This window comes from Psammomys obesus, unplaced genomic scaffold (assembly GCF_907164565.1).
Source record: "Psammomys obesus unplaced genomic scaffold, mPsaObe1.curated_primary_1811, whole genome shotgun sequence".
Classification (NCBI taxonomy): domain Eukaryota; kingdom Metazoa; phylum Chordata; class Mammalia; order Rodentia; family Muridae; genus Psammomys; species Psammomys obesus.
Window position 1 is genome coordinate 516,324 of NW_026593931.1, and position 16,085 is coordinate 532,408.

Consider the following 16,085-nt stretch of genomic DNA (forward strand, 5'->3'; position numbering starts at 1 on the left):
GATAGATGGCTCAGTGGGTAAAAGCACCTGTTGCTCTTGCAGAGGACCAAGGTTTGGTTTCTAGCATCCACATCATTACAACCACCTGTCATTCCAGTTTCAGGGTATCCGATGCCCTCTTGTGGCCACTATAGGCATTTACACATGTAGTACATTTAGACGCAGGCCAAACATTCAGAAATGACCATAACGCACCGTGACAGAAGTCACAGAAAACCTATCAAATTATTTCTGGAGTTTTCCATTTTTTTCAAGCCTTGGTTGTTTGTGAAAAACTAAAAATACAGAGAGAAAAAGCCGTGGGCAGGGTACCACATGGGTAGTGCATGTGATAGTATGAATGACAATGGCCCCATAGGTTCATATATTTGAATGCTTGGTCCCCAGTTGGTGGAACTGTTTGGGAAAAGTCAGGAGGTGTGGCCTTGTTGGAGAAGGTGTGTCACTGGGGACAGGGGTAGGCTTTGTGGTTTCAAAAACCTACACCATTCCCATCTCTCTGTCTCATATTTGCAGATCAAGATATAAACTCTAAGCTATTGCTCCAGTGCCATACCTGCCTGCTTCCATGCTTCCTGTCATGATGGTCACAGATCCACCTTCTGAAACTGGAAGCCCTGAATAAACTCTTCTATAAGTTGCTTTGGTTGTGGTATCTTATTACAACAATGCCAGGCACCCAGTGACACAGGAAGACCACAGACACCCATCTCAGAAGAGTATCCAGTGTGACTCAACAACCCCACTCAGTGGGCAAAGCCAGAGTGGGTGATATAAAACCTTTACCCCTGTAGAAGGGCAGCTAGGCAAAAAGGCACACAGCAAGGTGGCTACAGAACACCGGGACCCTAAGTAAATAGAGGGCAACCACCTTCACTAAATAGACCCCTCCAAAGTCCCAGGGAAATCTGCACTGAGCCCTGAGAAAGGATGGTCAGATGAGAAGAGGACTCCGTGCTGGGACCACTGGGCTGGGCTTGAACAGGGAACCTTACCTGGCTAGCTCCACTTGCCAGGAATCCAAATCCTCTTACTTCCCAAGACCTGGGGTGTATCCGCCCCTTCCCAGGCCAATAGTAGTAGAGGCTTTGCCGTACAGCTCAGCACCCTGCAAGGCCTGTGCCCCAGTGGACTTGGTCCTGTCCCTGAGACTACAACATCCTGTTTTTTTCCACGACTAGACTACTGATTGGAGGACCCACAAGACACAAGATGCAATGCAGGAAAGAAAAGGTCCTGCTCAGCCCCTAGGCTCAGCTCACCCAGACTGCCACATGCCATAGCCTGGCATGCCAAACCCTCAGGTGCCACCCAGCAGCAGGGCAAATACAGAGGTACCAACTTGCTGGGTCTTCTTGGCTTTTCACAAGGTTTAGCTCAGATTCTGGGATGCTAAAGTGGTCCCATTCAGTTGTCAAGCCAGAGCTGCAGTTTCTGATTCCCACATTGCAGATGAGGAAACTGAAGCTCAGAGAGGCAGAGACACATTCCCCACCCCACCCCCATATACATGCAGGCCTCCTGGCCAGTAAGGAAGACACCCTACCATCCACGGGCAGCCGGACTTTAATCCCAAGACCATATGCTGACATGAGCAATCTTCCCAGCTTTGGAAGCTCAGAAATCAACCCAAATCACCCCAGTCAGACTCATGCATTTTACACATGAATTTTTAAATAGCTAATTGATCCTCATGGTTCTGAAGTAAGGAGGAAGGAACAGACATGTATGTCTATTAGGAGCTGCCCTGTTATTGGTTAAATGACCCTTCTCCTGCCAAGTCAACATTATCCCTTGCCTGGGATTGTAAGGGCCAGAAGCGGGGCTCTCTGAGCCTCATGCTAGTGTGTTCTGAAGATAAACAGGCACCCTGTTTGAAGCCCAAACCAGAAGAGAGGAGAAGATACAGGAGGAGCAAGCCTTACATGCCAAACTAGTGGGGTGCCTACACTTCTATTTTGGGGTGCAAGATGGTGTAGCAGCAGGCACTGTTCCTCAGTGTTTGCTCTGTTCAAAAGGCAGAGCTTCTCCTAGCAGATGGCAGTGGCCTTGGCAGAGGTCCCATGTGACCTTGGTTTCAGAAAGGCTGGTAGCACTAGAGAGGAGAACCTGTCCTGAACCAGGTTTAGGGCATCTTTTCAGAGTCCAGTAAGATGGGGAGAACTATCCCAGGCAGGCAGACCTTTCCTGGAATCTCCTTACACCCTGTCAATGAGATCACTGTCCTGGGTCTTTAAGGATAGTATTGCCACCACCTGGGCCCTTTCCCAAGGCCTATGAATACCAGGGCCTTTGGGATTTCTTTTCTCTCACTCCTCACTTTGAGCTCAACCACAGTGGGACACTGGTGTCCTGTTGCAACAGCTGCCTTAGCCCCCACCAGAATTCCTTTGGCTTTTCCTACCAAGATTTATCTCCACCTAAGGCCTCATCCACATGCATCAAAGACAAGTATGTGTATGTGTAAAAGAGAAAGAGATGACATACTGACAGGTCACAGGCTGCAAAAGACCCATAGAATATCCTACACTTATTCGACACACACGTACTGAACCAACTCCGTGCCAGGTCCCACGCTTCCCCATGCTCACTGATGGCTCCACTGGTCCATAGACATGCTCAAGAGGAATAGTAACTCTAGGCCCTGTGCCAGCTGTGAACCTTCAGGGAAGAACTAGTCAGATCCTGAAGGACTGAGGTGGTTCCTAGTCGCTGCAGGAGGACTGGTAAGACAGCACCAGCCTCAAAGCCAGGGCTGGCCTTGGGAGTGTGAGTCTCAGAAGCAGAAAGGAAAGAATCAAAGGTCCCAAAGGAGACAGGTGTGGATGGAAGCAGGGCAGGGTAGAGAGTGGCTGGAGGATGAGAAGAGCAGACCCTGAGAGCAGGGAGCAAGCCTTAGATATTCTCAGAATCAGCAGCTATTGACCTTTGAGGCTGTATCTGTTAGCCCCACAGGCACAACTCTCAAGCTCAGCCCCATAACCTGGCCTCCTACTATAGCAGGTGATCCTGGGGAAGAGTCCCCACACTCTAAGGTACTCCCTGGAAAAGCCACCTTCCCAAGGCCAATGGCAAAGCCAAGGACATGTCTGAAAACAAGACAGAAGGGAAGTAAGAATATATACCCAGTGGCCTTGTGCACTTTGGCGTGAGTCGGGACAGCATCTGCCCTGTCCATGTGACCCCTCACCAGTGCTCCAGAAGAAGTGGGGGTTCTGGTATAGGGGCCCTCATTCTGAAAGGGTCTGAGGAGATCCTCCTCCACCTTTTTTAAAGATTTATTTATGTATTATTTATACAAGTGTTCTGCCTTCATGCCAGAAGAGGGCACCAAATCTCATCAGAGATGGTCATGAGCCATCATGAGGTTGCTGGGAATTGAACTCAGGATCTTTGGAAGAACAACCAGTGCTCTTAACCTCTGAGCCATCCCTCCAGCCCCTGATCCTGTCCCTTTTGAATTCCCAGTTTTCTCTGAAGAAGCCCTAGGGTCAGACTGAGTCCTTCTTGCTCTTCTGCCTAGTCAGGCATGGGGAATGTTAATGCCAGCCACAGTGCCCTAGGCTGCCTGTGTCCTCAATATTCAAGAAGTCTTCTTTAAGACTCCAGGAACAGCCACAGGGTCAGGCTGTCAGCGGGGGATGGGAGTCACAGCACTTCTCTCCTCTGCTTTTCTACAGGGAGGCTCAACCCAGCTGGGAAGGGCTTCTGACACAAGATGCCAAGAAGGGTTTGAGGTAGGTCTGTCTAGAATAAGTGATGAGTTTTCTTGAGGAACATGCAACCCTTGGCATGGTTTAGAGTTATAGAAATACCAATGAAAAAGATAAACATGAAAGAACAAGGTATCAGCCGTAGGCAGCAGAGCACAGGAAGTTGGGGTACTCTGGTATGGGGTCCCAAGGTTTGTTGTCTTGAAGCCTAACTTTCCTACTCCACATAGGGCCCTTGAGTGGGGTCAGGGAGGCAGGCTACAGGCTCAGTCCTGATATGCCCAAACTTGCCTGGCCCAGCTCCCTTATAACACTGAGAAAATCCACTGATTTCTCTCTAGCTTCAATTTACCCTCCCTGACCCACAAATAAACCTCTTCACAAATGTGACCTTCTCCTCTATTTCCAGTCCTGCAGTTCTGGTGGGTGGGGCTTCCCAGGCATCCAGTTCTGAGATGGCCTGGTGGCAGAGATAGTCTGTCCAGTACTGGCTCTTGGCCTTAGGGTTGTTTAAGGGAGTCAGTTTACCTCAGGACTGGCCAGTGGGCTCGAAGTTTCTCAGGACCTTCATGGACAGTTGCCAAGGCTCAGGTTCTGCTGTATCTAGCCTAGTCATATAAGAACCAGGTCTCTGACCACTAATGCCATCCATTTGAATCCCTTTTGACTTGAATAGGTATTGCAACTCAAAGATTCCTGGTAAATGCATCTGTTCCCTCAGCTCAATAGATACTCATATTTCTTAAGGCCTAGAATGTCCTAAGGTATGCCAGACTGAGGAGGGACCTAACGAGGTGCCAGGGGACAGCAAGGCAAGGACACTATTTACAGGTCCTGACAGCCACTCCACAAAGGTGGAACTCAGAAGAGGAAATGGGTTTAGAAAAGTTAAGACCTCTACTGAAGTCATACTGCCAACAGGCAACAGATACAAGGTCCTTGAGAGCAGCTTCTTGGAGACATGAGAAGAGGTCTGAGTTATCCCCACACACTGGACCCAATCTGGTTCCAGAAGCTCTGCCAAGGTGGCCCAATCACTCTTCGGCTCTAAAGTCCAACCACGAGTGAGACTAAAGTCCAACCATAAGTGAGGGGTCTGAGACACTTGGGGACATTTCTCATACTGACACTGGAAAACAAATGGAGGAAATGTTGAGTGTTGTCTAGTAACTGCCAAGAGACAGTCTTCGAATGTCAGTAAGCGCTATGGCAATTAAAAACTCATCATGTTCCTCGTGAGCCACTCCAAACAGATATCTTTGTGCAGAGAAATGGAGCTGCTGGGGCAAGTAAGACATCCTGTGGCCAGGCGTGCTTCAGCCTCCCTATCTTTTAACCCCAGCTTGGTTTTGACCACTCTGAGGCTAGGCTGTGTAAAACATGAGCTCTTGTATCTCTTGCCTAAGTAGATCCCTGGACACAGGACAGAGTGGGGAGGTGGGACATGGCTGCAGGCATCCAGTGAGCTTTGTCCTACATCCACACCATGCCCACCTGGCTTTGACAACCCTAGCCCAGTCCAGCTCAATGGCCCTGTCTCGCCTCTCCCTTAGTTGGTGACAAGGCAATTTGCTGAAAGCCAATTCACAGAATAGTCAATTTGTAGAACGCCAAAACCATCAAAAGGCCTTGTTTCCCGTAACCTTTTAGTTTTAGCCGACTGGTTTCCATTTTTGTCTTCAAAATGGCATTTGCAGGAGTGTTCAGTTTGTCTCTGTCCCCGCCGCCTGCTGTGGCGGCAGCAGGCAGAGGAGAGCGTGGGGACTGTACCATCACTAACATATGTAGCTCTGGGCAGAGGAAGAGCAGGCATGGCTGACAGCCAGCCAGACGCACAGGCCCAGGGGAGAGGGGAGGACTTCTTGAGAAGAACCCTCAGGTTGGGCTGGGCCCTGATTCTGGGAAGGACCGAGGGACAGTGGGCCAGACCCTGCTCCAGTAGCTGGCTGATGGTCAAGCCTACTAGTCTCCAGAGGGGCTAATACTTTTGTCTTTAAGAGCTGGACTTGCCTGAGCCTTGGAAGGGAGGGTAAAGGGATCTCAGCTGATAGGGAAGAAGGCAGCAAAGGGTGGTAAGCACAGGGTACCTTAGAAGACAGAGACCAAGAGGTGGCCAGCTCCTGTCCCACAGTCACCAGGGTCAGAGCCAAAAGACCCTTCATATAAGCCTCAATTAAAAAAAAAAGATATATTTTATTTTTACTGACTTGTATGTGTCTGTCTTAGTAAGAGTTTCTATCACTGTGATAAACACCATGACCAAAAGCAACTTCTATGTTAGAGTCCATTATCAAAGGAAGTCATGGCAGGAACTCAAACTTGGAGGCAGGAGCTGATGCAGAGGCCATAGAGGAGTGCTGCTTATTGGCTTGCTTCCCCTGACTTGCTCTTCCTGATTTCTTATATAACCCAGGACCACCTGCCCAGAGGGATGGCACATCACCCACACTGGGCTGAGCCCTCCCACATCATTACCAATTAAGAAAATGCACCACAAACTAATCTGGTAATAAGCTTTCTTCCCAAATGACCATGCTAGCTTGTGTCAAGTTGACATAAAAACCACCCAGCACAGTATCTGTGTGAGTGTATGCCATGTGGGGCAGGTACCCGTGGAGGACAGAAAAGAGCTAGAGTTACAGGCAGTGTTGAGCTGCCTGATGTGGGTGCTGGGAACTGAACTAAGTCCTCTGGGAGAGGAGCAGGCACTCTTAATGGCTGGACCATCTTTCCAGTCCCCAGAGCCTCAGTTTTTTTAAAGGTTGAATTTGTTGGGGCTCGTGTGCAGCTTGGTATTATATCACACACGTACCCCATTCCCAGCACTAAGCTCTCCAAGCAACAACAAAACAAAAACCAGATAAATCAAACGTGTGATTATGAGATAATTTTAGACTCATCTGCAGTTATGAAAAAACAATATTGAGAGTTCCTGCCAACACTGTCCTCATTTCTCCCAACAGTACTATCTCAGAGCTCCGTAGGGTACCAGCTCCTCAGTCTTGCTCATCCCTTGGGTAGAGTGAACACGTGGTAGAACGGCAAAGTACTAATACCACACACGCACACATGCACGAGCACATGCATGCACATCAAGGCACAGCCTCCAGGAGCACCTGGAAACAAGGTCTTCATCTCAGACACTTGGGTAAGTGGCCCAGCCTAGGCCTCCATGGAGCACGTGACCCTCAGGAGTCACCCTACAGATGTCCAGCTTGCCAACTTGCCCTCTGCCTATCCAGACCTCTGTGCCCTCTAGAGCTGTTATACTCTTGCTTCCCCGGGGTAAAGAAATGAGATAGTGACTGTGAGGAGATAGAGGAGCCAAATGGAGTGCAAGCATTGAGCAGGGCTGGAAAGCACATCCAGAGAGACTATAGGGCCACACTGCCTCTAAGCAGGAGTTTGGGCCCCATTCTGGGCTTCCAAGGACCTTCCACAGTTTGGCTTGGTTCTGTAGCAGCCACAAATTGGGTTTTCAAAGAGGACAGGAAGCATAGAGGAAATGACAGGAGGAAGGGGCAAAGACAGGAGAATGGTGGGCATGTGGGGTCAAGAATGTCTGTCCCAGCCAGGCTTTTAGTGCCAGCACTTGAGAGGCAAAGAAAGGTGGATCTCTGTGAGTTTGAGGCCAGCCTGGTCTACATAGCAAGTTCCAGGACAGCCAGGGCTGTGACAGAGGGAAACCTTGTCTAGAAAAACCAGAAAAACAAAAAGGGTGGCCCTTGGTCCTCATAAGGATTAGCTTGCAGACCCCTTCAGATACCTGGTACCTGGGCCCTGGTCTTGCCATCCTCCTGCCTCAGCACCTTGAGTACTAGAATCACAAGTGGCCCAGAATCCCAAATGCATCTAGGTAATACAACATGTCCAATGCCGGGAAGATGCTGTGAAAACAGTGGTGACACTGTGCTGTTTTGGGGAACAATGGTGTGAAAAGTCCATACATCAGGAGCAAGCCAGTTAGCAGATGTGACTGTCACTGCCCCACACACTTGAGATAAGCAATATTAAAGAGCCAGGTTTACGGGGATGAAAGACCTGTGGAGGAGAAGCAGCCACAGCAGGGTGTCTGCACATTAACAAATTCCTGTGGGTTCAATGACATGCTTGGTACAGAGCCAAGCAAATCTGAATGTCACTCTTTGGAACTTTATGGAAATGACACCCCCCCCAACTCCCCCTCCCACACTAACCAAATTTCTATCTGCAGTTGGCTAAATCCAACTGTATCAAACCATACTGAACACAAAAATCTCATCATCGCAAAGACCCCTGACTCTATGCCCCTCTGTCCATCTCAAACCACACTGCACTGCCCACTTCTGTTCTAAAAGGAAGCGCAGACACAAAAACGCTTGTCCATATCCACACCACACCAAGCCCATAGCCTGCTCTACATGAACACTACAGAAAGGGAAAGACCTGGTATGAAGATGACAGTCATTTGCAAAGCAGTGGCCACCCTTAGCCAGCTGATCCCATAGGCACCTGCTGGGGCAACTTTGTTCCTAGGAAAGCTGTGCCTTTGGGGACATAATGCTCTGGGTGGTGACAGCTCTTGGCAGAGCTCCCAACATATCATAGTCTGATCTTCCCTTGACTTCAAAAGCAGTCACATTCCTAGAAAACTCAATGTATAGCCAAGTCATGTAAAACACATTTGGACATCTATCTTGTTTGACACAGGCAGGGGCTCGACATCTTGCTCAAGCAAGCTTCAACTCAGTGGCAGCTCCCCCTGAGTTTAATCCCCAAAACCACAAAGAGGTGGGAGGAGGGAACCGATGCCACAAAGTTGTCCTCTGACCTCCACTTATGTGCCATGGCATGCACCTCTCCACCATATATACAATAATAAATGAATGTATGAAGGAATGAATAAATATTTTAAATCCTGTGTCCAATAGAACTGATCTAAACAAAGATTTATAGAAAGGAATGGTAAGGGCATGACATGCAGGTACTTCTTAGGGGCACCTGACCAGTGTCCTGCTACTTAGGCCTCTTGCCCACCCTTGGACCCTTCCTTGCCTTTGAATCTCACCTTCTAAACACCTGCTGCCTACCAGCCATGTCCCCAAGGACAGACAGATAAGGATTGATGAAGAGGGTATGGGGTCTAGATCCAGATAGATTCCTGGCCATGAACCTGAGCAAGTCACTTCCTTGCAGAATAGGCCAACTACAGACTCAACATGACAAGTATGGGAGCTGTACAAGCCTGAAGTCCTCTGAGAGTGAGTTAAGCTAGTACTATCAGGTAGGCCAAAACCCCATGAGCAAGGTGCCTCATCCTGAGAAACATGGGGCCGGTGTTAACTGCAAGGAAGAACGCACAGCTGTTCTCAGCCTAGGCTGGCCCCTGTAGTTTTCCCCAACTGCTCATTGTGGCCAAGGGGCAGGTCAGGTTCCTGAACCTCTACTTTCCTGCAAATTCAGGCCCATCCTCCAAGGCTCTCTCTGCTCAGTAGTCCACCCTGGGTTGGGACATTGGGAAACAGCCCACAGGGCCCTATCCATGCTGTTAGTTCATCTCTCTTGTTTCCTCACACTCAGTCAGCATTTGCCATTTCAGTAAAACCCTTCAGCATTGTAACAGGCTTTGGGGTGAAGACTGCCCAGGTTCACCGCTGCTTGAGTGTTGCCTGGGACAAGTTGTTCTGGGACTCACTCCCATCGTCTATACAATGCAGGTAAGAATAGCCCCACCTCCTAGAGGGGATGGTCAAATGTGCTGAGGGACATGACATTTGCATACTCCGAGGCCCCTGCCCTCTTTGATAATGTGGCAAATGCTAGTTGTATTCTTCAGGGTTCAGCCAACTCTGGAGACCACTCTCTGTGTTGGGGCTGATGTTGTTTATGTTTCTCCCCAAGAGCCTGTCAGTACACACTCTGTAGTTCACAGCTCCGCAGTCCTGCCTAGGACAATGTCTGGTAGTACCCAGGACTTGAGCATGTATCCTGAGTGCATTCGATATGCCTGGCATTTTTCTAGGTGCTGGAGGTCCCTGAGTCTTACACTCCATCAGGAGTCTGTCAAGCAAGCTGATATTCTAGTAGTAAGGTAGGCTGACCAACCAACAAGGTGAATATAGTAGCAGGGTAGATTGAGGTACATCAGGGAAGTCAGAGAATGGCACATTTAGCCCTGCTTGGCAGGTCAGAGCCAAAGGGGGGGGGGAAAGGAAGTTCCAGGCAGTAAACAAATGAGCCAGTTAGTGGACAGATGGGTGGACCGCAGAACCGGAAGAGGCAGCCAGTGCCTTGCTCTGCAAATCCTTACAGCCCCACTGCATAAGCTGGAGCCCCAGGAAGTGCTGAGCTGAGAGTCTTCCTCAGCTATCAATGGAGGGTTGTGAAGGTGCTGCTGTGATCAGTCAGGATGGGGGCCTTCCTCACAGTGCTACTAAGCTGACTAAGCTCTCAGTGGCAGCCTAGTCAAGGATTGTAGGCCTTGTGATTTCTCCACTCAGTTATTATATGTTGCTTTCATCGTTACCTTTATCTCATCACCAGAGCACCTTGATAGGAGACTGATCTCTCGGTGATAGTCCACCTCTCAGAGTGACCCACAGTTGGTTATCCGGGGGGCGGGAGGAGGCAAAAGGAATGAGGATGGGTGGGGAGGTGGAACAGAGTACACAGTTTGCCTGTTGAGGGGGGGCACCTCTAGGCCAAGGAACACCTTGATGACACATGGTGACACATGGGAACACATGGCTGCTCAGGTCTGGGATAGGGCATAGGCAGAGGGACAGAATCCCTAACGGCACAGCAGCAAACAGCTACAGGAGCCTAGTCAAGTTCCTTTCTCTGTGCCTCGGTTCCTGCTCTGTATAAAGGGATCAAGCATACTATATTTGCAGCAGTTGAAGGGGACAGGACCAAGCCACAGGATGTGAGAAAGCGCAAAACTAGTCAAAACTGCTCTGAGCTAATAGCCCTCAGTCCCTTTCCACAAGTCTAGCCTGGAGAACCAGAAGCCTGGAGTAGCAGTTACTGAAAAGTCCCTGTGCTGGGCTGGGTCCTGCCCTGGTCAAGTGGAATATAATGGTGTGCAAAGAGGCTACTGAGTGCCGAGCAGGTAAATCAGCAAGGCCTGCTTGACTTCAAACCCTCTGCAAAGGCAGAGGCCATAGCTGATCTCCAGCTCTCCCCAGCCAATCTGTTTGAATGGTTGATACCAACAGAATGTAGGAGAAGGTGGGGGTTTGAGATATCTCAGTCTACAAAGTCCCAAGAATTAAAGAATAGAGAGAGAGACCTTCAAGGAAGGGAGGCAGGGGACACTGATCCCCAGGCAGGTGCTGCCAACAGGGCTGCCTAACGTTGTGTGTTTAGATGCAAGCCCCTGGCCCTTGACAGCTTGAGTGACCCTAGAAGCGTAGTAAACTCTATTCAACAAAGCAGTGGCAAAATGATTTCCACGAAAAGCCCAGGCCCTACACCTAGGCCAGTGCACACCAAGTTTCTAGGCTTTGTCCAGCCTCAGTTTCCTCATTCAATCTTGCCCAAGCAAAGCCTTGGGCAGATGGCATTCCTGAGCTTTGGAAACAGGCCCTGAGCCCAGCTGTTCTCCTTGAGAACTGTCACATTTCATGCTAAGGACGTCTTCCCTTCACAGCAGCTTAGTAGCCTCTGCAAGTTGTCATTTTCTTTGGCACTAGAGGCTCCGATGCCAGCAGAGGTGTGGCAGATAGAAGGGAGGCCTGGGAGTACCTTCTTCAAAGGTGAGATGAAGTTCCATGTTGGGAAAAGCTTTACTATTTCTGCTGTTGCCACAGACAGCAAAAACTCTGTGCTGTTCCCTCATAACAACAAATCAGCTCACAGGCTTTTCCACTAAAAATGTAGACCCAGAGCCAGTGGCCAAGGTCCCCCTCCTCCTGCAGGAGCCAAGAGCTCAGCTTGCTGATGCGGCCTCAGGCTGTGTTTACTTTCCTGCAGGCTCATTAGCATGGGAGCCGCCCCTCGAAGGAGGGGAGGAAGCAAGGCCTAAGGAAGGCTTGGAGGATTGTTGATGGGGCTTGGGGCCTCTGTGAGTTCAAGGCCTGTTTGAGGAGAGTTTGAATCCCCCAGATGACCACCTACAAATTGTCACAAGCCCCCTCTCCTAGTTCTGGTGGCTGATCCTGATTCAAGAACATCATGCTTTGCTTTGTAACCTCACAAGATCCAAGATCGTGGAACTGTCCCTAGCAGCTTCCAAACACTGAACAGATAGCTTAGGGCAGGCAGGGACCAGGTCCTAGTCTCAATTCAGTCTCCAGGGCCTCGAATGCCCACACAAGGCAAAGGTTGCTCTTCCCAGAACAGCACCTGCAGAGCCCCAGAGAGCCTAGAAGGAAGCTAGCATTTGAATCCCACTGCCCCCTGGAAAGCCTGGATTCACCAAGCACGGCTTTACTTCCATAAATACCCAGTCCCATGATGTCACCACCCTAAGCCCGACTTTCTCCACCTCCACTGCTGGCATCAGGCCCAGAAGACGGGTGCTCTATACCAGCACATTACACCTGCGCTCAACAGCTGGACAGTGCTGCCACCTTCACCTGTCTATGGAGGATGCCATCTCCTGCCACTGTCTCAGTCTGCCGATGGCCTTCCACCTGGTTTGGGTGCAAGCCATGGGCTTTCTCTAAACAGGCCTGCCAGGGGCACTGCCAAAAGCCTATACCATGGCGATGGGTCTGGGACATTCATTTATGGATATGGATTAGGAGGAGGATGCCTGCTTCAGCAGGGGACTTTCAGAGCTCAAGGAAGACTTGCTGACTAAGATCCTTTCTCTCCTCAATATCAACAACACTGCCTCTGCCGCAGGGGACAAACACTGGAGGCAAGCTTGCTCCTCCTGGAAGACACCTGCAGAACAGCCACCCCACCCCCACGGAGCCCCTCACTCCAACAGGAGTTGTGGTCCTTTCTGCCTCAGGCTTTAGGATAAACCTGTCTCGCATACTCACAAATAGCGTCTTCGGCAAGCCATCCTGCCCAAGTCTGATTTCCTTCTCTTTCTCTCTCCCGCCTGGGCTGAGAAGACTCAAGGTGGCTCAGAGGAGGAGCAGGATGCTCAAGCGAGGTGGAAAGGAAGAAAATGAAAGCCAAGGGCAGTCACTTTCCCAGGACTAGCAGGTTCATCTAGAAAAGCTGGGTGTGATGTGGCAGGGGGCTCCAAACGGGTCCTCCTACGCAGGGTTTACACAGTGCCCAGGAGCCTGGGAAGACGTCGAGTCACCATGGTCGCCAGGTTGGGCGGGGGCGTCTGCCTCGCTGCTACCTGGGACTTCCTTGGGATTTTTCCCTCCTGCACATCCGGGGTGGCAGTGCGCTGGGATGAGGAGGGGAGAGCTGGGGGAGGGGGGTGTCTATGCCGGTTTGCTCTCGCAGCATCCGGAGGAGGGACAGGAGTGCAGGAGCGCCCCCCTCCCTCCAGGAGCAACGTAGTGCGGCCTCGCTGGACCAATCGCCAAAGTGCTCGTTGCCACGGCAACTGCAGCATCAAACAGGGCCGCCCTGCGGTACGGCTGCAAAATTAAGAGCCCTGGCGCTGAGACCAAGGCGGCTCTTTCCTGGACTTTACTGGAAACCTGGAAATTAGTTACTAAAATGCAGCCCGAAGAATGTAATAATGGCAGTGCTTTCCAGGGCAGCTTTTCCGCTCTTGGCACAGACACATAGAAGCCACCAAACTAAGCGCTCAGGAGAGCTTGTGCCCTGGAGTTAGGGGCCACGAGACTTCTGCTAAGCAGAGTGTCTCCTGGGAATCTCAGATGTACTACTGTAAAATGGGCTCATTACAACTATGTAACCGGTTCTAGAGGGCTGACCACATACAGTAGCTCCATAGCAGATGACATAGCTTGGGCCACTGCTGCCAGTCGTGACCTAAAGGGAGTGGGGCTGGGGTTGGGGCCAGTTTGTTCTAGCTGTGATGCCCCGCCTCCCCATCTTCCCAGCACCCTCAGTATGCCTGCAGAGCATCTGCCTTCATCAAGGATACATTCTAAGTGGTGGCAAGGGGGTGGGGTGGGGGTAATGAAAGCTGAAAGTGAAATTGTGCCTGGCAATCAGATCAGGGTTCAATTAAGCAGAAGAGAGAAGGGGCAGGCAGGAGCCATCTTCTTGACCTGGGAGCAGGGAAAAGGAGGCTTCTCCATGAGCCCTCACCCAGTGGACTGCGATGGCAGGAACTTTCTGAGCAAAGAGCTGTGCAAAGACCCTGAGGCAGAAAGAAGCCGGATCGATTTGAGGAACACTGACACAACCAACATGGTGGAGAGGAGATGAAGATGAGAAATGCCCTGCTCCTCCTCTCCCTGCACATTTACCTTCTCTCCCCTCTGTGTATTTCACGTTTCCTTGAGCAGGCTGTCTGTTTACCAAGTGTCAGTCAGGAATCTCAAACCCAGCTAAGCATGTGCATAAGGAATGCTTTTAATGCACACATCAGACCCCAAGGAGGCACAGGGTCCTCGTTCATTTAGGACTAATGGACAGAAGGTGGCATAGCCAGCACTTTGTCTAGCCTGAGTCCTTACTGGCAAAGCTGCCTTCAAGGGAGGGGCACACAAAAAGATGAGGTAGTAAGAGTGTAAACCTTATGGCTGGGGGTGGCGGTTGCCTGATTCTATTTTCTTTCCATTCTCTTAGTCTCTCAGACTCACTGAAGTTAGGGGAAGAGGGACACTTCATTCTTGAGTCCTGTTCTCTTATTACAGATAATGGATCTCAGAGGCAGTTAGCAACTTATAGAAAGTCACACAGCAAAAAGGGACAGAGGCCAGATGAGGAGGACCTCATTCTTCTGGCAGAGTATCTTGTGTGCAACATGGTAACTGCTGAAGCAGCTGGGTAGCCAAATGCAGGGAACTCTGGAAATGGCCAGGCTGCCCATGCTCCCCCTGCCCCCAAGAATGCTGTCATAATTCAGATTTATGTAAGCTTAGCACATGATAAACTGTCCCAATGTCTCTCCTTGATTTGAGTTACACTATAGTTTATCAAGATCAGAATACCACCACAGCATCAGAATGGGTCCTTCTATTTTGGTCCTATTGTTTTCATAGCCGAGAACAAATCTGAAACAGGTATGATTAACCAAAGACTCTCAAAGCAGCAGTGGGAGGGAGGGGCACTAACACTGAGGCAGTGCAAGATCACCAGTGTGCCCGTGCCTAAGTGATACCCTTTAAACCTTCTTAAAGAGGAACTTCTTTTTCACTCTCATTTCACAGATAAGTAAACTGAGGCTGTGATGGAGAGCTGGCTACTCTGAGAGCACTGTGCTATAAAGTTTCCATCATCGCTCCTTCTCATCCTCCCTTTGGACCCATGATATCCATTGCACACCTGTATCTTTTCTGGCCCTTCTTCCAGAGAGGTACACACATCTGTGTTACACTGTATTTTAAAGTAGGGTAAGTAATAAAGACCTCCACACTCAGAAACAGCTGCCAAGGCCTTCAGGCTTTGACAAAGCATTGAGTGCAGCACACAGCAGTTTTTCTCACACCTGACACTCTATGCCTGGAACCAAGTCAGGTCTGGTCAGGTAAAGGAGACTCCAAAAACCAGAAGGTTGACATTACAGCTGGTTTCTAACTTGAGACCCCAGAAGACCCTGAGTTCAAGGAAGTAACAGAATGTGCAGGAGCATGCTATCACCAAGTGAGGGTCAGAGTCGTTAGTTCAGCTTTGGCGATATGAAGCCCAAGGGCACAAGAGGGTTCAAAGTCACAGAACTGCTGTGGCAGACTGCACCTGTCCACTTCAACTGTGACTAGATGCCTCAAGTGGGAGGGAATGGCAGTCAGCCTTGGCATGACTGCCCTTGGCTAGGATAGTTGAGGCTGACACAGAGTACTCCATAGCCAGTCTCTGGACCCATGTCCCCATCTCATTTCTGCAGTCTGGGAGAAGAAGCAGCTTTCAAGGCTGGTTCCAAAAACTTCCTATCTAGAAAGTTGCCCCATAGACTGGAAAATTCCAACCTGCAGGCTGACAGGGACATTCAGGCAGAGTGTCTATCTTCCAACCTGTGGCCATCTGTCCTCTAGGCAGGAGCATAACAGCATTTGGGAAGAGGGAGAAGGCTGCTGGCAAATGGCAAGGAGATATGCCAGTCTCAATCATTGCAGGCAGGCAGCCATACACCTTAGCATCAGACCATCTTCACAGGGACATAAGCTCATCCCCCTTTCAGGTGGTCAAAGGCCTAACTGTGGAGCTCCAGTATCTGTACCACTTTTCCCGTACCAGTCCCCAAAACACAAATGCTTCAAGCCCCAGCACTGTATTTCCCTTTTTCTGAAGCTTTACATTTTTAGTAAGTAAAATGCAAAATGCAGAAATAATGTGAAAATC

General features: G+C 50.0%; 1 protein-coding gene across 6 annotated transcripts in view; it reads right to left on the minus strand.

Moving 5' to 3' along the window:
* Iqsec1 (IQ motif and Sec7 domain ArfGEF 1) overlaps positions 1–16,085 on the minus strand; it is a 337,227-nt gene that overhangs the window by 139,027 nt on the left and 182,115 nt on the right. For 3 of the 6 annotated variants that reach the window (XM_055617496.1, XM_055617497.1, XM_055617499.1), the window contains exon 1: positions 12,686–13,041. The exons of 1 other annotated variant lie outside the window; for it this stretch is intronic. In XM_055617496.1, coding sequence (XP_055473471.1) covers positions 12,686–12,708 — 23 coding nt within the window. In that variant the 5' untranslated portion in view covers positions 12,709–13,041. Of the gene's footprint in view, positions 1–12,685; positions 13,043–16,085 lie in introns of those variants that run through there. 2 more of the 6 variants (XM_055617494.1, XM_055617491.1) reach the window with 1 other exon arrangement.